General features: G+C 35.7%; 1 protein-coding gene across 1 annotated transcript in view; it reads left to right on the top strand.

The window, feature by feature from the left end:
- Dach2 (dachshund family transcription factor 2) overlaps nt 1-24421 on the top strand; it is a 605819-nt gene that overhangs the window by 277356 nt on the left and 304042 nt on the right. Inside the window, exon 3 of the mRNA XM_074062608.1 lies at nt 8696-8808. Coding sequence (XP_073918709.1) covers nt 8696-8808 — 113 coding nt within the window. The remainder of the gene's footprint in view (nt 1-8695; nt 8809-24421) is intronic.

Genomic DNA, 24421 nt, shown 5'->3' with positions numbered 1-24421 from the left:
AGCATGTTTAAAGATTCATCACCAGGCCTAGAGCACATTTCATTTAAATAGGGAACAGTGTCAGGTAAAAACTTTCTATCAAGTGAGTAGTCAACCCTTCTATTATTTATACCACCAAATTTCTTATTTTATTTATGTTCAAAATAGCTATTTAACAACAGCAAGGGAAAGAAACATCACACTTTTAAATACTAGCTGTAAATAATTAATTTTATTACAATTATATGATTAATGCATAAACATAGTTCTACATGAATCTGAATATTTTAAATCATTGCTCATTAAAAAGTGGAGGTTTTCCTTCATCTCATAAACAACCAACCATATGTTAAAGATTTTCCTAGCTTTCCTAATTCTAATGGAATGTGGTTTTGATGCTTTTAATATATTTTCATTTAAGTTTTGGATATTCTTATATGTTCTAACAATGGGATTAAATAATAATAGAATCTAATTGATCTTTCTTATAATGTGTTTTTGTTTCTTTTATTGATAACTTTGAGAGACACGATGGGCCATACTTTAAGTTCCTGTGAACCAAGGACTGATTGACGCCTAGTTTAACATAAGCACCATTTTATGAGAGTTACCATAATGACCAGTTTCCAGGCATCAACTTGAACAGTTTCATATATGATTAATGTTAATTGCCCATTTTGCATGGATGACTTTTTCCCAGTTCCTGAATTGGTTGCTGCTGCCTTTGATCTAGTTGGGAATACAACCCAGTGCAATGGTTACACAAGTGATCCGTTTGCCATAACTGAGAAAAGATGGATTCAGGTTTCTGTGAGGTCAGAGTTTGTTTCTTTTCATAAACACTGAAAGGTTAGGTAGAGTTTAACTAACATTGGCATTCTTAAACTGTTGTAATAAATGTCAAATCTAAGAGATAATTATTAATCCATGATGCAATTAAAAGTCTCAGTGTTCTCACAAAAATAGATTGTTATTTAATTTAACAAGCACATTGAAAGTAAGAGCAGCACTCTCATAGGCAGATAAACAACACCTTGAAAGTTAATGTTGTACTTGGTTTTCTGACTTCTAATGTGAGATTTAAAAAAATGACACATTTGGAGACTGTCTGAAAGGATTTAAAATATCAGTGATAGGTCTGAAAAGTGCAAAATGAATCCCAGGTCATTGCTAACAGTTCCCACTTCAGAAATTCAATTGCAGTGTTTTTTAAACATTGCAACTAGTACTTTCCTTAATTGCTACTATATCTTCAGTAATTTTCTTGCTCTGTCCCAGAATAAGTACTTCTTTAAGGAGTACTAAGGCAAATTGTTTTTGATGGTACTTGGGGTTGAACTCAGGGACTCATGCATGCTAGGCAGGCTTTCTACCACTTGAGCCACTCCACCAGTCCTTTTTTGTGTTGGCCTAGAACCACAATCCTCTTAATCTCTGTCTCCTGATTACTGGCATGAGCCACCAGTGCCTGACAGAAAGACAAGCTTTTATTGAAGATGGTGACATAATTTGTGATTCTTTACTAGATTAAGTATTATCCACATATATATTACATGGAATATCTAGAAGGCTTATGACATAACTAATTAATGAGATTATTTTCTCTGGAACAAGGAAATCATTCACCTCCTTCAGTTGGTTAACACTTGATCCATAAATAGATAACATGAAACAAAAATAAATCTAACAGTGAAGTTTCATAATCTTAATGAGCATAGTATCAGTTATTTTGCCTATTACAAATTGGAATAGATGTATCACAGAATGTGTCATTTTTTACTGACATCAGAGTACCTACTGAATTTCCCTCTTAAATAAATGCCAACATTACAAAGTTTATAAGCTGTAAGGAAATACTGGTAAATTTCAGAAATTTGAAGTAGTGCCAATATATATTTTAAGTTGGTTTGTTATTTCATCTCAGGAAGCTGAGCTATTATTTCATTTCTTCTAAAGAAATTTACATAATGAAGGGGAAACATACTAGGATAAATTATGTTAAGTGATGAACACAGAGAAATATCAGAATTCTTTGGTATAATTGCTTTCCAAATAATCTTTAAATATTACACCTAATAATCATTTTATAAAGTTGAAGCTCTTATCAATTTAGCCAAGCTACTTAAAAAAGTTTTGCCATCTTATTTGCCTTGTATCTTAATAATGTTCCTTTACAGTGTACATGGGTAATATACCAGCAGAGCTATTTGGGTGAGAACTAAGAAAAAAGTCCTGTCTAATTTTATAGGGAGAAAATAACCTTGTAATTAAACTGAAAACAAATAATTTCCAAGAAGCAATTATCATTCAATTTGAGAGTAATTATATGGTTATTTGTGCCCTGTAAAACAAAGCATTACTGAGATCAGTAATAAAATCAATATTTTAGCAGTAACAGGATGCTGTAATGATGGACCTTTTAACCTATGCTGATTAAATTTTCAACCAAATAACAGTTTCTTAGTTAAAACACCACATATTTATTTGTCTTGATTAATATGCACATATCTGTCTGATGCTAATAAAACTCTTATAGATAAGAAGTATGGCAAGATCATCTATCAAGAATGATCTCAACTTTCTACAGAATCCTTCAGGATCTTTAGAGCTAGGAATGTTTTACTATAGAGGCCTGTTAAATCTAAAAGTAAGAATAAATCTGTCTTGTGTTTTTATGGAGCTTCATGGATTATAAAGCACTTTCACAACCTTAATTCTAATTAATTTACTCTAAGGGGCCACATATTTGCTCTAAAATTAAAGTAAGCACCTGAGTCTGATTTTTGCACACTGATACATTTTAACAAGCTTGGAATCAGACAATACTCAAGTACATGCACTAAAGAGTGGATCAGAATTTTTAAATAACAGGGCATGCACATATCTCTATCACTAGATCACAAGCTCCTCAGACAGAACTTGCTCTAGGTTTTCACAATAACAGTGAAAAAAAATACATATCAAAATCTTGCCCTTGTCAAGCCTTTTAACTTCTGTGACACTACTACCTAGCAGTGTGCCAGATACATACTGAGTGGACACCTAGTGCATATTTGTTTACTGGATTATTGAATAAATGATTGAATAAATGATATCATCACTGCATATGTGTGATTGCAGGGGCATTTAGTCCTGAAGGATATCTTAAATCTTCTAAGACCTCTAAAAGAACATAAGATAGTGGCATCTAGTCATAGTTTTCTTTACTCTTGTACATAGTCAAATTTGAGTGGTTAATATTTTGAAGCTTCTATAATTGCTGTGTGGTCCAATACTTAAAAATGATTATCTCGTGATTAAATGATGGAACTGGCTCTCTGTTCATGTTGTCAAGGATAACAGGACAATCTGAGAAATATTTGGAAATTATAGAAGCAGTAAAAGAATATTTCCTACCAATGTTTATTAATTGATTTAATTAACTATTTGTTGGACCTTTCTGTATGCTAGAAACTATGAGAATTGCTTAGAATTCAGTGACAAACAAAATCTGACATGCATGCTGCTGACTTCATGGAGCTCAGGGTCTAGTTGAAGAGATGATTTAACAGACTAAAAACAAAATTGTAAACTGAGAAGAATTTTAGAATGGAGAATAAGATCCCTCAAGAGTTTATATCATATGTATTAGATTATCATTAGTAATATCATATGCATTACTGAGTCATTTGTGACACATGCCCAGAATTTTCCAATAACAATCCAATGATGGGAAGTTTGACCAATTTTTTCAAATCTTAGAATTTAAGGCAGAACTCCAGTGCCAGAGTCTAACTTATTGGAAAAAAGCTATTTCAAATAGCAGGGACTGAACAAGAAATTTGGAATAGAACTAGATAAACCATACAGCTTTCAATATCTATTACTAACATTTGGCAGTTATATGACTGATTATATGGAGTAGAAGGAGCATAATATTGTTTACTTATGGAGGCAGTTTGTCTGAAAGTGATCAGGAACATGCAAATGGCTCTTCAATGTGTATTTACAGTGGAAAACCACAAAGAGTAATCTGGTAGATTAAATTTAGTAGGCCTGAGATCTGACAAATGGAAGACAAAAGGAAGCATTTAGAAATTATACATTTGGCGAAGATTAAACAAAATAATGTGCCTTCTTCAAGGATGGCACTCTATGGCTTGAGCCACACCCCCAGCCCTAATGTGGCTTCTTCAAATGACAAGATACACTCTGATGAACATATATTCCGTGATCTCAAGATCCTTTAGGACATTTGAAGTAAATAGTAAATCTCTCTTTTCAGCATTCCTTAAAGGAACTAGAAGCCATAAAACATGGCAAGGGTAAACAGGGTAACAACACCAAATTAAATAAAACAAATTATGGCCCAGAATTGAGTAGAAAGAAGAAAGACAGCTTACAAAATTGAAACATTATATGAGAAAAAAAGAAGTTTTAACACTAGATTGTTATATAATTTTGATGTATGTTGGAATAAAATAACACTAGTACAGTATATGAAAAATGAAGTGGGTAATAGTACTTCTGTGTAAGGCTGCAGGGAGGTGTCTTCATTCAAAATCAATGTTTGTCTTATTGTTGGGGCCAGCTTGGCTATTTTCCTGAGATTCACAATGTGTGGTATTCACCTTGGGTTCTCCACTCTGAGTCTACAAGCAGCTTTCTGCTAGCTCTAAAACGTTGCAAGCCTCCAGCTAGTTCTCCAATGTTTCCTGTAACTGCGACCACATTCTGTAGAGGTCTGGTGGACAAACTCTGTAAGTATTTAACCAGCCCCTGACACAGATTGGAGCTCAGGGCTTTGAGAAATTATCTCCCCTGAGTCCACTAGAGTAATAAACTCCTTGCTTCCTATGAAAATGGCTTTGGTGACTTTGTTTCCCTAATCTTTTCCTGCAACATTTCTGGTGCATTGGCCAGGAATGAGAGAGACCAAAGCTAGCATTTTTGCTTCCCTGGCTGTTGGACTGTGGCCCAACTCCTGGGGATGCAACACAGCCAAGGCATCACTGGACACTTAGTCCAGATGGCTAGAGAAGCCTAATTTGAAGCAGTGCCTATCTGGAACAGGTAGGACCCAGGTCCATCAGAATAGGCCCATCCATGAGAGGACAGACGAGGGACATGACCAACTCCTACGTTCCCTCCAGTACTTCTGAATCTCGTGTTTTGGTTTTTGTTATTATTCAAGGGGAAGCTGAGGGATGAAGTGAAAGTTGTCTGTCTTCCCTTTGTGTTGGAAACTAAGGACCCCATATCTCATTTCCAAGCTCCCTGATCCTTTGTACCTTGTTTCAATATGGTTGGGAGCCAATGTAAAAAGACTCCTTTACAATGTATGCTTGACAAATTCTAGAAAGTGTACACAGGTGATTACAGTGTGGAGCTCATACCCCCAAAACTGGAAATTCTGTCAAATAGATTGGGTGTCCTTTAAGGTTGGATGGCTTTCTGAGGGATCTTTAGATTGAGAAACCATTTGTAGGGTCTATCAGGTAGTGACAGGGATGCCAGGTCATCTTGACCAGTTCCCCTACATAAACATATGGCAGATATTGGTAGCTCATCCTCCTTCTTGGCTTAAGAGATGCTTTGAAGACAATTGTAAGATTATGATAACAAGGGCAACAAACACTGGGACAAATGATATGCAAACCTATGCCCAGACAGCATTTCCAAAAGCTGAACCTGCATGGGACCCAAATGAAGCAGAAAGCTGAGACAATTTTCATAGATACAGAGAGGCTCTGAGGGTGCTAAGAGAGGCTCTAATGGTGGGTCTAAGAGAAGGAGGAAGAAAGACTATATACATGAACAAAGTCTTAGAGATCTTACAGAAATCTAATGACAGCCTAGCACAATTCTATGGGAGACTATGTGAAGCATACCATCTATATTCTCCCTTTAATCCTGAGGCCCTTAAAAATCAGTGAATGATCCATGTCACCTTTGTGGGGGAAGTCCAGAGGAACATTAGAAGAAAGTTACAAAAATTAGAATGATTTGCAGGCATGAATGCATCCCAACTCCTGAAAGTGGTAACTAAGATGTTTGTCAACTGAGACCAGGAGGCCCAAAAGAAGGTGGAACGAAAAATAAAGAAAGAAGTAGATCTCCTGGCAGCGGCATTGAATGGATGGGGTGGGCATAGTTCCAGTCAGAGTAGAGGTCAAGGAAGAGAAAAAGGGCAGCCCCTAGGAAACTCCCCACAAGCGTGATCCAAGGGATCAGAGACCTTAAAAAAAAAATCAATGTGCCTTCTGTTGCCAAGAGGGAAACTGGAGAAGTGAATGCTCACAGCTCCAGCCCAGGCTCAGAGATGTAAAAGAGAAAGAGGACTTTGTGGGGCTCCCAGGCATTGAGTGGGCCAATGATTAGGGCTGACTGGGCTCTTTCCTTTTCAGCTCCAAGAGCCCGTGGTCTATATGACAGTAGGGAGCCAACCTGTAGATTTCATGGTGGATACTGGTGCTGAGTATTTGGTGATGACCCGACAGGTGGCACCAATATAAAAAAGACACCAAACAATTGTGGGGGCTATGGGGATCCAGAACTGCTGCCCATTTCTCCAGCCCTGAAAATGTACTCTGGGAGGGCATCTCATGACTCATGTGTTTCTCTATATATCAGAATGTCCAGTGACACTGATGGGCTGAGACCTGCTAAGTAAACTGAAGGCCCAAATCAGTTTTCAGGAGGATGGACAAGCCACTTTGAGCTTCAGCTCAAGGCACCTGAGGGTCTTAGACCTGACCGCTCTGGGAAGAAGAATGGAGACTATATTCAGTAGAGACTGCCTTAAAGGGGCCAGAGATGCCTTTTTATGTCCCAGGAGTATGGATGGAATATAATCCTGCACTAGCTGTCAACATTCCTCCAGTGGTAATAGAGATGAAGCTGGGAGTCACCCTAGTAAGAATGAGAAATACCCAATCCCGATGAGGGCACCAGAAAGGATATCTCATCACCTTCAGAGACTCTTAAATTATGAAATCCTGATGATTTACTTGGAGGATGGTTCTCTACAATAAGAGGATTTAAAACAATGTTAGGGGCTATATTAATTATGGTGTTGGGCTGTCTTATACTCCCATGCTTGCTGCTACTGGTCATGTGGTCCATATCAACCCTGATAGAAGCCATAGTGAAATGGAAAACAGCTGCACAATTATATATATTACAAGGTTACCAAAGAGTAAATCCCAGGCCTTGAGGATGAAAGAGATGATGCATTTTGACAAATAAAATGTCAAAGCATCAAAGTGGGGAATGTTGGGGCCAGCTTGGCTATTTTCCTGGGGTTTACTGTGTCTGTTATTCACTACAAGCAGCTTTCTGCTAGCTCTAAAAAGTTGCAGGCCTCCAGCTAGCTCTACAGTGTTTCCTGAAACTGTGACCACATTCTGTAGGGGGTGGGAGACAAACTGCAAGTATTTAACCCAGGCCCTGACACAGATTGGGGCTCAGGGCTTTGAGAAATTATTTCCCCTGAGTCTGCTAGGGTAATAAACTCCTGCTTCCTGTGTAAATGGCCTCAGTGACTTTGTTTCCCTCATTGTTTCCCATAACATTATATTGATGGAGCACTTTGCTACTGTAAAGTTGATAGAATGTGATTTAATAACTTAAGTTTTTTGGTGAATCCAGAGTCATGTTTGGACATGTTGTAAATCTGAATCTCATATACTTTTGCTGGTTAGGTTATTTAATATAGTATTTTGCAGTATTTCTAAAAAATTTTATTATTCAGCATTGTAAAATGCATTTCTACTGAAAGACAACAGCAGCATTTTAGATAATGTATAAAGTAATTTACACATGTACACGTACACATATTGGGTGACTTGAGAAAGACTTGGTCCTTTATTTTTTATGTCTTAGTCCTTTTTTGTGGCAACAACTTCCAAATGATGTTTTCAGTACATTAACTATTAGCTATATGATGAAGATAATAGATAGAGACTTTTATTTCATGACTCTATGGGTTAACATTTGCAATAGCATTTTTTGAACTGTTTGCACTAAGGTGAAGTATGTGCAAATTCAGTAGGTTAGGTTAATGTATTAAGTTTACTCCCAACTCATCAGTTAAAAACAAAAATCAATCTGAGAAAAAGACAGTCTAGATTGCAAAGGTAGCAGGTTTTACTAGTACAGCAGCCCCAAGAGAGTTCAGTGCTGATTATTTAGCCTGATTTAAATAATAGGTAGGAAAAAGTCTATTGAGACTGGGAGTCATTTGTTCCTTATGGGTTCCTAGGAGCTGTGGAAATGCTATTAAACATCAGATTTTATTCTATCTCTCTCTCTTTACCACTCACCTTTGGCATGATGAGCAGAGAGTTAATCACTTCACATTTTGTGCAGTCCTAATTTTGTGAGTCAGTATCTCAGGACTTAGTAACATGTGTTAATACTATAGATTACATGTAACTTTAAGAGAAGGGGGTTACTTAGGGTTTCTTCACAACAGGTGAGCTATATTGCAAAGTGCTGTCCTGTAAATGGAATCTAAACTGAAAATTGATTGCTTATGCCTGTAATCTTTGCGATTATTACATTGGGAAATTTAGTAGAAAGTATTGGCCTTCTAGTAATCTATGACAGTACAATCTCTAATGTAAAGTTCTATCATTCTTTGCAATTAAATTAGATTTAGAGGGTAAATGTAGCAAACGATGGTATTTCCTAAAGGTGTACATTTTTAATCTGATCTTTGTCTGTTTTCCAACAGTTCAAGGCCTGGAAGGCCCCCTAAAAGATCTTTGGGAGTTTTACAAGACAACACCCTCCTTCTGCCCCATGCAGTCCCAGCCCTCTTATCACCAGGACTTATCACTCAGACAGGTAATAAAATCCATCTAATGATCAACCTTGTCTCTTCTTACTGCCCAGAATTTGAAATAAATGAATATTGATCTGCCTTGTCCTTCAAAGCTTTTCAAGCTCTACTAGAGGTTACATTATTGAATATTTTGAGTATCCATGAAAACAAGATTTGTTATTTCAGTGACTCAAATCAAATGGACATGATTTTTAAGAATTGTGATATCCTTGAAGGAAATCCATTTCAAGGCCCCTTTGTCATATGAATGCATATATTTTTGTGTTAGAGACAGGGAAAAGTTGCATCATTGTAAAGTCTCCTATAAGATGCAACACCCTGTTTACTTTATATATCTCAATAATATTCTTTTGTTTTCAGGAGTCCTGGGAATCTGTGTATGTTGTTCAAATTATTATTCTAGGTTAGAAAAGCATAAAGAAAATGTATCCTTGGTAGAGAAGCATTATAAGTAGGAAAGAAAAAAGTATAGATGGTCATTGTCCCAAAAAAAATGTTTTAGCATTCTTCTTGGAACACTGAGATAAACTGGAAAAAAATACCAGTCTCATAAATTATCACCTACAAGTACACAAAAACACTAAAAAGATCAATATTTCTCTAACTGAATGTTTAAAAATCATTAAGACTGTTACATTGCAGAAAATAAACTTAATGACAATGAGGTCTTTCAATGATACAAACATTGAAATACAGCTCCTGCTGTATTTGGTTTTGATTCCTAGGTAATGGAAAAATGTATGGATAGTGGTCTTGGTCACAGTAGGAATAGGGAAAATGGAATGCAAACTAATAATTGCATTAAAGTGTGATAGAGACCATAATTAATGTGCATACAAGGTGCTATAAATTCACAAAAATGGAAGCAACTAAGTCAATTTGGTCAATTAGGTAATGCTCAGAGAGATGATAACTTTAGAGCTATGTGTTGGACAGATGGAGCATCCAAGTAAAGAACATTCCAGACAGAGAAGAGTATAGGCAAATATGCACTGATGAGAAAGAGCCTAGTGTGGTATTGGGAATAGGAATTACACTGAAGATATTGGCGTGGAGGTTTGAGTGGGAGACTTAAAAGTGGTGTGACATGAATAGAAAGAGAAGGAAATAACAGCTTGTGGAGCCAGATTTTGATTTACCATGTTAAATAGTTTAAGTTCTTCCCTATAGATCAGTGTTTTCCAAAATTTATTTCATGTCTTTCTTTAGTGGTTGACATAAAATTGCAGAGGTACTTCAGTCTTCATATTTTTACTTCATTTAGATTTTTATATTTCCTAGTACACATAGGGTCTTCTTTATTTAAAATTTTTATAGACAATTAAAAATTTTTGCAGATAAAATGAACCTTTTCTAACTGAGCAAATATTCTGAAAACAATTACTGTGGAGAGTAGATAGCAATGGAGGGGATGGATGGGTAGACCGTCAGTTGCTATCATTCAAGGTCTGACAAATACTCAGTGTCTGAATTAAGGCAAGTTCACCAGAGTAAAAAGAGATTCCAGAGTGCTTTAGTAATTAGAAGTAATAGTACTTTGTATGCAATTGAATGTAAATGGAGAGAGGGTGGAGTCTAGAATGATTCATATCTAGCTTGGGTGACAGGCAGAATGATGGTATCATTACCTAAGACAGAGAATTCAGGAATAATATGCCTAGGCTTTGGGGGGGAGGAAAATGCATTTGATGACTTTAATATTTATTAACAAGTTCTGATATGAGAGATAGCTTTCCTGTGCATATAAATGAATGTAGAAGGACTATCAGTGTCTGAAATATATCTTGGTACTCAGTGATAATTCATTTCTTAACTTCTAAAATAACATCCCCAGAGCCTAGACATAGCACTATGTAAGTAATCTGTCTGGATTTTAAGGGAATTAACATGTAGATGAAAGAATAAAAGTTTTTGTATGTTTTAATGGATTTCATCATGACATTTTGATATATGTACATGATGTGCTCTGATATGTTCCCTCTCCTTCAGAAAAAATAGTTTTAAATTACCTTAAAGTTAATCCATCATTCAGTAAACATTAGTAGTTTCTCTATTGAAGAGAAGTTCTAATGTATATTAAGTTCCTGTTATGTATCAGACATTTGTGCCAAGAATTTTATATATACTTCATTTAATCTTCATAGTAACTTTATGGATATTATACTCATTTTCAAGTAAATAATATAGGGTGCAAGTAAATAATCTATGGCTCAATGAGTTTAAGTTATTTGCTTAAAGTCATAAAGTAAGTGAGTAGCAGAGCTGAGTTTCAAATTCAAATGTTTATTTTTACTTTAGTGCCCTATTTTTGCTTGGCATATATGCTTCTTCTCCTGAGAGATAATGGAGCCTCCTACTTGGATTTGAGCCTTGCCCTTCCCTCCTACTATTTGAAGTTATCACCAAGTGTGCCATTAAAACAAAGTTCTTCAATTTTTAATTCTTTGCTCATGTCTAGAATGGAAAGATGGAGATAGTGAGGTGGTTGAGTGGGGAAAGACATAAGCATATCTGTTGGAGTAGAAAAAAATAGTAACCAGGGGAAGATGGTGCAATCTGTTTACCTCTAGAGTAATTCTTCTCCTGAGTTTAGGTGACTCTCTTTCATATGCCTAAAGAATATCTTTCCCATCAATGGTCAAATGTTATGTTAAGAGAAAATGCCATGTAAAGCCAAATAGAAATAATTTTGGGATGATGTGTTATTTGTATAAGACCCACCACTTAACTCTTCCATTAGCAAAGATAATTCAGATAGAATTAGTTATCAATTTGAACATCAGTGAATTTAATATTCAACATATGTATCGTGTTTTATATTCTTGAAGGTCATCAATTTCATTTAAAAGTACTTATGAAGAATTTAGTTGATATATTTATTGTGGTCTGTCATGGGTCTAGACTTTTCTTTCTCCCTCCTCCGATAGTTTTTGAAATGTATTACAATACTTCTAGTCTCAGTTTCTTCTGTCTCAAAATATTTTTTTGTAAAGTAACACATACATTATAGATCTCTGTATATATTTACATACAGTTGAAAATTTATTTGTTGAAAAGTTTGTTGTTACCTACTATTTCAATGTCATATGTGTAGAAAAGCATGTTTGAACCTTTCTAGGTTTGCTTAAAGAATGAATTTTGTTCTGCATTTGTTTGTATTATTTCTCTCCATTTATAGCTAAGAAATGGGCTCTAAAAGTACCATGAAAAGAATGATCATGGTGTTTCTGTTCAGATATTGTGATGTTTTGTGTATATTTTCCTTTAAATTGTCTTTCCCTTAGCAATTGCAAAAAAAATAATGGCAATGAAGAGAGTTAGAATTAGGTTTGGCATCATTATTAGATTTATTTAAGAGTGGTCTTTTGATTTATACAGCTTAACATGTAATACTTTAAAGATACATTATAATATCAGGTAAGTCATATTGTTTTATTTATTTAAATAAAATTTTTTTTTACTTTTTCTGATTTTACCTCATTTTGTAATTTGTATTTTTGCTTAAATTTCAAAGATATTTATTTACTCTGAGCTATATTTCTCCTACCTAATAAAACCTTATTTACTCACACTCCACTAGTTTAGAATTCATGATAATTCAGATGATGAATATGTTGAGGTATCTGGTATTAATAAAAATACTTTACTTAGAGAATGAAATATATTGACAAGAAATGTGTGTATATGAATGTGTGCATGGGTGTAGGGACATTAAAACACTTGGGAGCTATTTAGTTACCTAAATCACTTTAGTAAGAGGTTTTATAAAGTTTATCAACATACAATTACTGGAGATTCCAAGATGGCAGCTAGAGGGAGGAAGCAGAAAGCAAGCCTCCTATAGTGAAATCTTGGAGAGATGCTGGAGACACACTTTGCAGGCATAATCACTGAGAAGAGGCATAACTTTGACCCTTCCACACCTCCAGCCAGCACAGAGAGTCTCCACTTCACATTAAACGGAGAAACCAGGAGGGACCCCGGGCCGCCAGTCGCCCGCGCCCAGATGGCTTGGGAAGATGCGGACCAGGTGAGCTTCATGGTACTGTGGTACTCCCACAGACAAGCCTGGGCCAGAGCAGCATAGCTCTCTGGACAGACTGACCTCTACCCAAGGAAAAAAGAGAAACTGACTAATAAGCAATAAGAACAAAAAAGACATGTGGGAAAGAGGGTGGGGCGCCCTGAGTGCCGAAGATTGGGTGAAGGGAATCCTTCCTGGGACTGTAAATAAACAAGCCAGGCAGGCCGGAGAGGCTCTGGCAGGAGCAGAGGTGCGCACCCAACAACCAGGAGCAGGAAAGCTTGTGAGAGTGGCGGAGGGAGGAAAACTCCACAGGAGAAGGGGGAAGACCCACCTCCCACATGAACTATAAATAAACACGCAGGCCTGACAATGCGGGTGCAGTGTCACCTTTCCCAGTGTGCTTGGAAAGGGGAAAGCTTGTAGCAGAGATTCCTGCACAGGAGAACTCTGAGCAAACAAAGCCTTCAGGGCCAGGTGAGTGCTAAACTCACCCCAGAGGTCTGCATAAATAACACCGCCAGCAACAGCAGGCAGACAGCAGCAGGCAGGCAAGCCACAGCTGCAGATGCCATTCTCAGAACTCTCTCCAGACTCTTTTTTTTCTTTTTCTCCCTACCTTTGATGAGAGAACAACTGAATTACACCTGCATGCTGAAAAACTTACTGAAACTGTATTGCATTTGAACTTGGGACACTTGGTGGGGTTTTGTGTGTGTGTGTGTGTGTGTGTGTGTGTAGTTCTGTTCTACTTTATGCATCCCCTTCGATGAAACAACTACAGAACAACATCTGAAGCACCATCTCCAGGATTGGAGACTGAGACAGACACCCAAATTATTAAGATTGAAACTTCATTGCATTTGAACTTGGAGGTTTTTAGGTTTTTTGGGTTTTTTAAAAATTTTCTATTTCCATTTTATTTTAATTCATTTTTATATATAGATATTTCTTTCATTTACTTATTTTTTATTTTTATTCTTATCTTTTTTTTTTATTTTTGATTTTCAATCCTCTCTCTGTCTCTCTAATGTCTGTTCAGCTTACTGTCAATTAGTACACTAATGCTCCCTGTTTATACCTTTGAAACTTTCTTGTCTGAAACCTAGTTCTGTTTTCTCCCTCTTGTCTGTGTATTTGTTTTCCCCTTTTCTTTAACTTCTTGCTTTCCACCTCAGCTCCCACTTCCATTCTAAATATTACCATTGTTATTATTACAAGCTAGAAAACACTTAATTGAACACAGTACAGGGACAGTAACAACACCAAAGACAATGATGGGAAGACAGAAAAATGGGGAAACCAGTTTCCCCACAGCAAAAAATTAGTACAGGAACCAGAGAGGAATGAAGAAAACAGATACTCAGATCCAGACACCAACAAAATGAAGATAAACTATGCCAAAGGACCCAATGAAGCCCACAAGAATAATTTAAAAGAAGACATACTACAGGTACTCAATGAGAATTTTATAGAGATGATACTGGATAGGGTCAATCAAAATGTACAGGAGACACTCAAGAAATTCCAAGACAACAAAAATAGAGAATTTGAAAAAGCAAAAGAAGAAACAAAGGAAACCATAGAAGCACTGTATAAACACCAAAGTGAAAGGACGAACACGATGAATAAATGGATAAATGAACTCAGGACAGAAATTGACAACATTAAAGAGGAAACCACCCAGGATATGGAAAACCTCAGAAAAAGAATGAAACAGAACTGCAAAACAAAACGGAAGGCCAATCCAGCAGAATAGAACAAACAGAAGACAGAATCTCAGAACTTGAAGATGAAATGCTAATTAAAGGAAAACCCAAAGAATTATTAAACAACTCAAGACCTGTGAAAAGAAAATGCAAGAACTCACCGACTCCATCAAAAGACCAAACTTGAGAATCTTGGGCCTCGAAGAAGGAGAAGAGGTGCAAGCAAAGGGAATGCGTAATATATTCAACAAAATAATAACAGAAAATTTCCCAAATTTAGAGAAAGATATTCCCATACAGATGCAAGAGGCCTCCAGGACACCAAACAGACCAGATCAAAATAGAACTACCCCATGACATATCATCATTGAAACAACAAATTCAGAAACTAAGGAAAGAATATTAAAGGCTATAAGATTGAAAAAACAAGTAACATACAAAGGTTAACCCATCAAAATCACAGCAGACCTCTCAACAGAAACATTAAAAGCAAGAAGAGCATGGGGTGAGATCTTCCAGGCACTGAATAAAAATAACTTCAACACCAAGATACTCTACCCAGCAAAACTATCATTCAAAATAGATGGAGCAATAAAAGTCTTCCATGATAAGCAGAAACTAAAACAATATGTGACCACAAAGCCACCACTAGAAAAGATTCTGCAAGGGATTCTGCACACAGAAAGTGAAACCCAACTTAACCATGAAAAGACAGGCAGTACCAAACCACAGGAAAAGAAAAAGCAAGACAGTAGAGAGTAACCTCAACTTAGTTACACACAATCAAACCTTCAAACAACTAAGACAACTAAATGACAGGAATCACCACATACCTATCAGTACTAACACTTAATGTCAACGGACTTAATTCACCCATCAAAAGGCACCGCTTGACATAATGGATTAAAAAGGAAGATCCAACAATTTGTTGCTTACAGGAGACCCATCTCACCACAGAAATAAGCATAGGCTTAGGATGAAAGGCTGGAAGAAGATTTACCAAGCCAATGGCCCCTGAAAACAGGCAGGAGTAGCAATACTTATCTCTGACAAAGTAGACTTCAAACCTACATTGATCAAATGAGATAAAGCAGGACATTCCATACTAATAAAAGGGGAAATAGACCAAAAGGAAATAATAATTATCAACCTGTATGCACCCAATGTCAACTCACCCAATTTAATCAAACATTCCCTGAAAGACCTAAAAGCATATATAAACACCAACACAGTGGTTGTGGGAGACTTTAACACCCCATTATCATCAATAGATAGGTCATCCAAATAGAAAATCAATAAAGAAATCCAAGATCTAAAATGTGCCATAGATCAAATGGACCTAGTTGATGTCTACAGAATACTTCATCCAACCTCTACACAATATACATTCTTCTCAGCAGCCCATGGAACCTTCTCCAAAATAGATCATATCCTAGGGCACAAAGCAAGACTCAGAAAATATAAGAAAATAGAAATTATACTGTGCACACTATCTGTTCACAATGCAGTAAAAGTAGAACTCAACAACAAAAGTAAAGACAAAAACCATGCAAACAGCTGGAAACTAAATAACTCATTACTTAATGAACAATGGATCATCGATGAAATAAAAGAGGAAATTAAAAAGTTCCTGGAAGTCAATGAAAATGAAAACACAACCTACCAGAACCTATGGGACACAGCTAAGGCAGTCCTGAGACGAAAGTTTATAGCCATGAGTGCATATATTAAGAAGAAAGAAAGATCCCAAATCAATGACATAATGGTACATCTCAAACTCCTAGAAAAACAAGAACAAGCAAATCCCAAAACAAATAGGAGAGAAATAATAAAAATAAGAGCTGAAATCAACGAAATAGAAACCAAAAAACCATACAAAGAATTAATGAAACAAAAAGTTGGTTCTTTGAAAAAATAAACAAGATCAATAGACCCCTGGCAAACCTGACTAAAATGAGGAGAGAAAAAACCCAAATTAGTAGAATCAGGAATGCAAAAGGGGAGATAACAACAAACACCATGGAAGTCCAGGAAATCATCAGAGACTACTTTGAGAACATATATTCAAATAAATTTGAAAATCTTAAAGAAATGGACAGATTTCTAGATACATATGATCATCCAAAACTGAACCAAGAGGATATTAATCACCTGAATAGACCTATAACACAAAATGAAATTGAAGCAGCAATCAAGAGTCTCCCCAAAAAGAAATGTCCACGACCTGATGGATTCTCTGCTGAATTCTATCAGACCTTTAAAGAAGAACTGATACCAACCCTCCTTAAACTGTTCCACAAAATAGAAAGGGAAGGAAAACTGCCAAACACACTTTATGAAGCCAGTATTACACTTATCCCCAAACCAGGCAAAGAAACCTCCAAAAAGGAGAACTGTAGGCCAATCTCCTTAATGAACATTGACGCAAAAATCCTCAACAAAATAATGGCAAACAGAATTCAACAGCACATCAAAAAGATTATTCACCACGACCAAGTAGGCTTCATCCCAGGGATGCAGGGGTGGTCCAACATACAAAAATCAATAAACATAATAAACCACATTAACAGAAGCAAAGACAAAAACCACTTGATCATCTCAATAGATGTAGAAAAAGCCTTTGATAGGATCCAACATCATTTCATGATAAAAGCTCTAAGAAAACTAGGAATAGAAGGAAAGTACCTCAACATTATAAAAGCTATATATGACAAACCTACAGCCAGCATTATACTTAATGGAGAAAAACTGAAACCATTCCCTCTAAAATCAGGAACCAGACAAGGATGCCCACTATCTCCACTCCTATTCAACATAGTACTGGAATTCCTAGCCAGAGCAATTAGGCAAGAAGAAGGAATAAAAGGAATACAAATAGGTAAAGAAACTGTCAAAATATCCCTATTTGCAGATGACATGATCCTATACCTTAAAGACCCAAAGAACTCTACTCAGAAACTTCTAGACATCATCAATAGCTATAGCAAGGTAGCAGGATATAAAATCAACATAGAAAAATCATTAGCATTTCTATACACTAACAATGAGCAAACGGAAAAAGAATGTATGAAAACAATTCCATTTACAATAGCATCAAAAAAAATCAAATACCTAGTTGTAAACCTAACAAAAGATGTGAAAGACCTCTACAAGGAAAACTATACACTTCTGAAGAAAGAGATTGAGGAAGACTATAGAAAGTGGAGAGATCTCCCATGCTCATGGATTGGTAGAATCAACATAGTAAAAATGTCTATACTCCCAAAAGTAATCTACATGTTTAATGCAATTCCCATCAAAATTCCAATGACATTCATTAAAGAGATTGAAAAATCTACCGTTGAATTTCTATGGAAACACAAGAGGCCACGAATAGCCAAGGCAATACTCAGTCAAAAGAACAATGCAGGAGGTATCACAATACCTGACTTCAAACTATATTACAAAGCAATAACAAAAAAAACAACATGGTACTGGCACAAAAACAGACATGAAGACCAGTGGAACAGAATAGAGGATCCAGATATGAAGCCACACAACTATAACTAACTTGTCTTTGACAAAGGAGCTAAAAATATACAATGGAGAAATAGCATCCTCTTCAACAAAAAACTGCTGAGAAAACTGGTTAGCAGTCTGCAAAAAACTGACACTAGATCCATGTATATCACCCTATACCAAGATTAACTCAAAATGGATCAAGGATCTTAATATCAGACCACAAACTCTAAAGTTGATACAGAAAAGAGTAGAAAATACTCTGGAGTTAGTAGGTATAGGTAAGAACTTTCTCAACGAAACCCCAGCAGCACAGCAACTAAGAGATAGCATAGATAAATGGGACCTCATAAAGCTAAAAAGCTTCTGTTCATCAAAAGAAATGGTCTCTAAACTGAAGAGAACACCCACAGGGTGGGAGAAAATATTTGCCAGCTATACATCAGACAAAGGACTGATAACCAAAATATATAGGGAACTTAAAAAACTAACTTCTCCCAAAACTAATGAACCAATAAAGAAATGGGCAAGTGAACTAAATAGAACTTTCTCAAAAGAAGAAATTCAAATGGCCAAAAAACACATGAAAAAATGCTCACCATCTCTAGCAATAAAGGAAATGCAAATTAAAACCACGCTAAGATTCCACCTCACCCCTGTTAGAATAGCCATCTTTAGCAACACCACCACCAACAGGTGTTGGCGAGGATGTGGGGAAAAAGGAACCCTCTTACACTGTTGGTGGGAATGTAAACTAGTACAACCACTCCAGAAAAAAATTTGGAGGCTACTTAAAAAGCTAGACATTGATCTATCATTTGATCTAGCAATACCACTCTTGGGGATATACCCAAAAAATGTGACACAGTTTATTCCAGAGGCACCTGCACACCCATGTTTATTGCAGCACTATTCACAATAGCCAAGTTATGGAAACAGCCAAGATGCCCCGTCACTGACGAATGGATTAAGAAAATGTGGTATCTATACACAATGGAATTTTATGCAGCCATGAAGAAGAACGAAATGTTATCATTCGCTGGTAAATGGATGGAATTTTAGAACATCATTCTGAGTGAGGTTAGCCTGGCCCAAAAGACCAAATATTGTATGTTCTCCCTCATATGTGGACATTAGATCAAGGGCAAACACAACAATGGGATTGGACTTTGAGCACATGATAAAAGCGAGAGCACACAAGGGAGGGGTGAGGATAGGCAAGACACCTAAAAAATTAGCTAGCATTTGTTGCCCTTAACGCAGAGAAACTAAAGCAGATACCTTAAAAGCAACTGAGGCTAATAGGAAAATGAGACCAGGAACTAGAGAAAAGGTGAGATCAAAAAGAATTAACCTAGAAGGTAACACACATGCACAGGAAATTAATGTGAGTCAACTTCCTGTATAGCTATCTTTATCTCAACCAGGAAAAACCCTTGTTCCTTCCTATTATTGCTTATACTCTCTCTACAACAAAATTAGAAATAAGGGCAAAATAGTTTCTGGTGGGTATTGAGGGGGTGGGGTGGAGAGAGAGGGGGCAGAATGGGTGGTAAGGGAGGGGGTGGGGGCGGGGGGAGAAATGACCCAAGCCTTGTATGCACATATGAATAATAAAAGAAAAAAATTAAAAAGAAAACCATCCAATTACTGACGGGAAGAGAGGTCCTAGGATCTATTCCCTGTCAGATATTCATTCAAATATTCTGTCTGTGCAAATATAGACAGATAAGTATAGTATCTATAGATAGATGATATTGAGAGATAGATAGATAGATAGACAAATGTATTCATTCTTTCACTTAACATATTTGTTGAACAGTTACTCTGCATCAAACTATATACGTAAACATAATTTCAAAGTTAAATTTATTTTGTGAGTCAAATTCTGCCCAGTTTGTCAATTCCACCAAGTTTGACTACATTTTGATTTCATGTAATTGAACTACTGATATTCTCATCTCATGTTTTTGTTTGTTTCTAATGCATAATCAGTATTAATTCCCTGATAGAACATTAATGCATTCAAATTTAATTTTCCAGCATTTTCTGTAACATTTTTTTGAGCTATCATAGAAAAAAAAAAAAGGGAACATCATCATCTTTCTCTGCATCTCTGCAAAAGCGTTAATATCTGTGGATCACACTGAAAGGAAAGATTAGTAGTATGTAACTGAATTTCCCAGAAGATGACTGCTCCCCTTTCCATAGCTTCTGCAGAATTTCAAATAGACAGATGTGAAATTTGGCCTGAGAGAAATTTAAACTGAGAGCTTACAAGGAAGTAGTAAAATATGTTAGATGAAATGCCTATAGTGCTCTTTTCTTAAAAGGTAGTAGATTCTTCAGTTGTTTTGTTCTGTCTGTATTGTGGCAAAACACTTTTAAGAATGTCAGCTGCTATGCAAATCACTAGGTGGTTGGGCCTTTGGAGATCCAACTCATTATTAGTAGGTAAAACACTGAACTCAGGATTAATAGCCAAAGGAGTTATGCCTAGTTTTGGTGGTGAGATGTACCTTCATGGTATAAAATAATGTTAATTAGCTTGATTGTATCATTGAAATAAGTGTCTCTTTCCTTCAGGAGCATTTCATTTTCTCACTCATTTAGTTTGAATGCTAAGGAGTGGTCATAAGGGAGGTCCTAGGCCATTCTATTATTAAAAGCAGAGATCAAGCTCTTACTCTAGAAAAACCAAACCAACCTTTGTGCTGGCTGACTTAAAACATGTCTGTTTCTGTTATTACCTTTGAGTTTTCAATAACAATGTGGCAAGGAATGGTTTATGTCACATAAATACTAACTGCTATATTTTGTGTCATTACATTTTCTTTATTTCTTATGTGCTTAGGAAGAACCACTGGCTTAATAGGATCCAGGATTTGAATTACTAATATTTCTAACATAGAGTGGGGGGTTTAGCTTTGCATGCATTTTCAGTTTCTCTCCTCAATAAAAACTTAAATATATCAGTTTAATAGTAAGAACCCCATTCATTTTATTATCTGATTTGGTACTTCTCAAACTTTAATTATTCTGTTAATGTATGTCAGTGAATTTTTTCTACATATGGCATAATTATTTTAACCTAAAATATCTCCATTCAATATTTTATGCTATTGCCAATCATTTTTGCTCTGCCTGGGTGGCTCACAGAGAAGAAGCCATTACTTATTTCTAATATAGGTGGAGGGAGACACTTGAAATTTAAGCACACTTTACATGATAATGTTGATGTTGATGGTGAGGAAGAAACTGATAATAATAGTGATACCAGAAGTAATGATAATACATGTAGTGCTTTACAAAACACTCTTATATGTTTATGTGTGTGTATATACATATGCATACATGCATATAGCTTAACTTTAAAATTTAAGAACTTTTTAAGTTGCTGACTTACTTGATCCTCTTTGACATTTTGTGAGGTTAACATTATCATTATTAACACTTGTATTAGTATTGTGATGCTGGGAATTGAATCTGTGACTTCACACATGCTAAGCACACGTTGTACTACTGAAATATACTACCATTCCTGAATTAATATTTCTGAGTAACAGGTGAACAAACTGAATTTTCAATAAGTTCAAAGACTTGACTTAAATATCTGAGATAATAAGGTGTGGAACCAAAATTTCAATGCACAGGTTTTTCTGACCATAAATTCCATAATTTCCCCCAAGCCCTGAATGATCTCTAATGAATAAAAAAAGGTATTGAAAATTTAAGGTATAAATCTTCAGGTTATATTGGAACTGCTTGAGTTAAATACAAGAGATCTGATATTTGTTTCTTTTCAGAAGTAGGAAATCTTTGGAATAATACTACTATTTCATTATTGGTCATTATATAAGTTCATTAAAATATAAGTAGATTCTATTTTTCATGATTTTTATAGTATCTCATAGTGTGGAATAACTAGTACAAAAGTAGCTGATGATTGATATTATTAGGTGTAACTATAATTTTCCTTTCTAGGAGTATAGAATAATATTCTGAGTATATGTAACCTACTTTTCTTGTTGAAAAATGTTACAGTTAACAAATAGTTCCTTGGGTCAATTCTTGAATGAATTACTTTGATACAATGGCTAATGAATTACTATCAATCATATTAATTCATTAATATGATTTTGAACTAATTTAAGTTTATATTTAGTGTCAGCAAAATCTGGAGATTTCTCATGGAAAAATTTTTATATGTAAAAGTTTTATTTTTATCCATATTTTAGTCAATGTAGACAATGCTCAAACATAGAGCTTACAATGTTATTGATGCTTGTTTTCTTCTAGAGTATTCCTATTTAATTCCTTTAATATATACCTGAAAGTGAAAGATGAGAGTGTTTTTTAGTTTTTATTAAAGATTAATCTAGGTTAACAAATCATACTTCTTACACGATCATTAGAGATAAACATTAGAATTCCCACACTTATTAAATGACTACATAAAAGGGGGCAATTAAGCTCTGGTTTATTTTCTCTTTACTCTGAATCCTTAACAGTAACAATATTTTCATGTATAGAAGTGTGAGTGTATAACTCAAGGACCAAAAGGGAAAAAGTATATTCTTAATCACTTAAAAAAAAAACCCTCTTTTCTCCTGTGTCCTGTGTGAAAGTACAAAATGTTACTTAAATATATGCAACAAGAATAACTGAAATTGGACATGGAGAACAGTAATGAATTTTGAAGTCAGAGTAAGAAAGACGGGAGTTTTTCATATAGCACTACACATTAGGTATAAAAGAAAAATTGGTAATAATCAGTTGATGGAGGTAGTTATCCTTTGCAATTGCAAATGGTTGCCTATGTAATTATTTGAGATGTGCTGACTGCATTCGTCACTTTTTGACACTGTAACAAAATTCCTGCCCAAACAATGTAAGGGAGGAAGAATTTATTTTGGCTCAAGATTTCAGAAGTTTTAATGCATATGTCCCCTGGCTCCATTCCTTTTGGTTCCATGCATGGTGTGGCAGAGCATGAAGGGGCAAAGCATGTGGTGGAGACTGTGGCAGACAGAAAGCAGTGATATTTAGAGAGGAGCTTCAGATAAGATGATATAACCCATAAGGACATGCCCCCAGTGACTGACTTCCTCCACCTAAGTGGTGCCTACCAATAATGCCTTCAAATTATGAATCCACAAAGAGATTAATCCATCAATTATGTCAGAACTCTCATAATCTTAATCACCTATTAATGATTGGAAGAACCACCTGGGAACCAAGTTCTCCACACATGAACTTTTGAGGGGCACTTCATATCCAAACCATAATATTGAAGAAAGACATTTTTTCTTAAAAAGAAGTTATTCCTTTTTAAAAAGGTTTACTGAGTTTCAGGTCTGACATTAAGGTCTTTGGTACATTTTTGGAAATAGAGATCATGATAATAAATGAAATAAGGCACTTTCACAAAGACATGTACTACTTGGTTTTTTCTCCTTTGTGGGAGCCAGGAGAAGAAAAAAAAAACAAGGTTATAAAAGTAAAGAGGGACTACCAGGGAGGTGGAAGAGGAAAGGAAAAGGGGGAGGAAGTAGGGAGATAAGAAAGAGTAACAGAGGAGGTGAATATGATCAAAATACATTAAATGCATGTGTGGAGATGTTATAATGATGCTTTGTATAAACAATATATGGTAATAAAGTTTTAGTAAGGTATAATTGGTATGGAAGAAATCATACGTAATTGGAATGTATGACTTAAGTTTTGACAAAGGTGCACATCCTTGAAACCATTTCTACAATGAAGAAAATGAGAATATCATCAACCCAGCTTTCCTAGTGTGCCATCACTCCTCCTCTGTCTGTCATCCAGTCAGTCATAGATATGTGTTCTATTAGGATAGGTTAGTTTGTATGCTATAGAGTTTTATATGAAGGGAGTCATAAAGAATCTTCAACAAATGTTGCTGGAAAAACTGGATATCTGCATGCAGAAAACTGAAGGTAGGTCCATGTCTTTCATGCTGTACGAAAGTGAAAGTGGAATAAGAACCTTAATTGAAGACCTGAAACTTTGAAGCTAGTGCAGGAAAGAGCAGGGAATATCCTGGAAATAATAGACATAAGCAATGACTTCCTCAATAGAGTTCAAGTGGCTCAGCAACTAAGAGAAAGGATTGAATAATGGGACTACATGAAATTAAAAAGCTTCTGAACAACAAAAGAAATGGTCTCTAAATTGAAGAGGCTCTCCACAGAATAGGAGAAAATCTTTGCCATCTATACATCTGACAAGGGATTGATAATCAGAATATACAAGGAGCAGAAAAACCAAACTCCTCCAAAAATCAATGACTCAGTGAAGAAATAGGGAAATGAAGTGAACAGAGCCTTTTCAAAGGAAGAAGTTCCAATGGCTAAAACA

This window comes from Castor canadensis, chromosome X (genome assembly GCF_047511655.1).
Source record: "Castor canadensis chromosome X, mCasCan1.hap1v2, whole genome shotgun sequence".
In the NCBI taxonomy this organism is placed as follows: Eukaryota; Metazoa; Chordata; class Mammalia; order Rodentia; family Castoridae; genus Castor; species Castor canadensis.
Note: the sequence above shows the minus strand (reverse complement) of the source record. Positions and strands in the feature narration are given on the sequence as shown.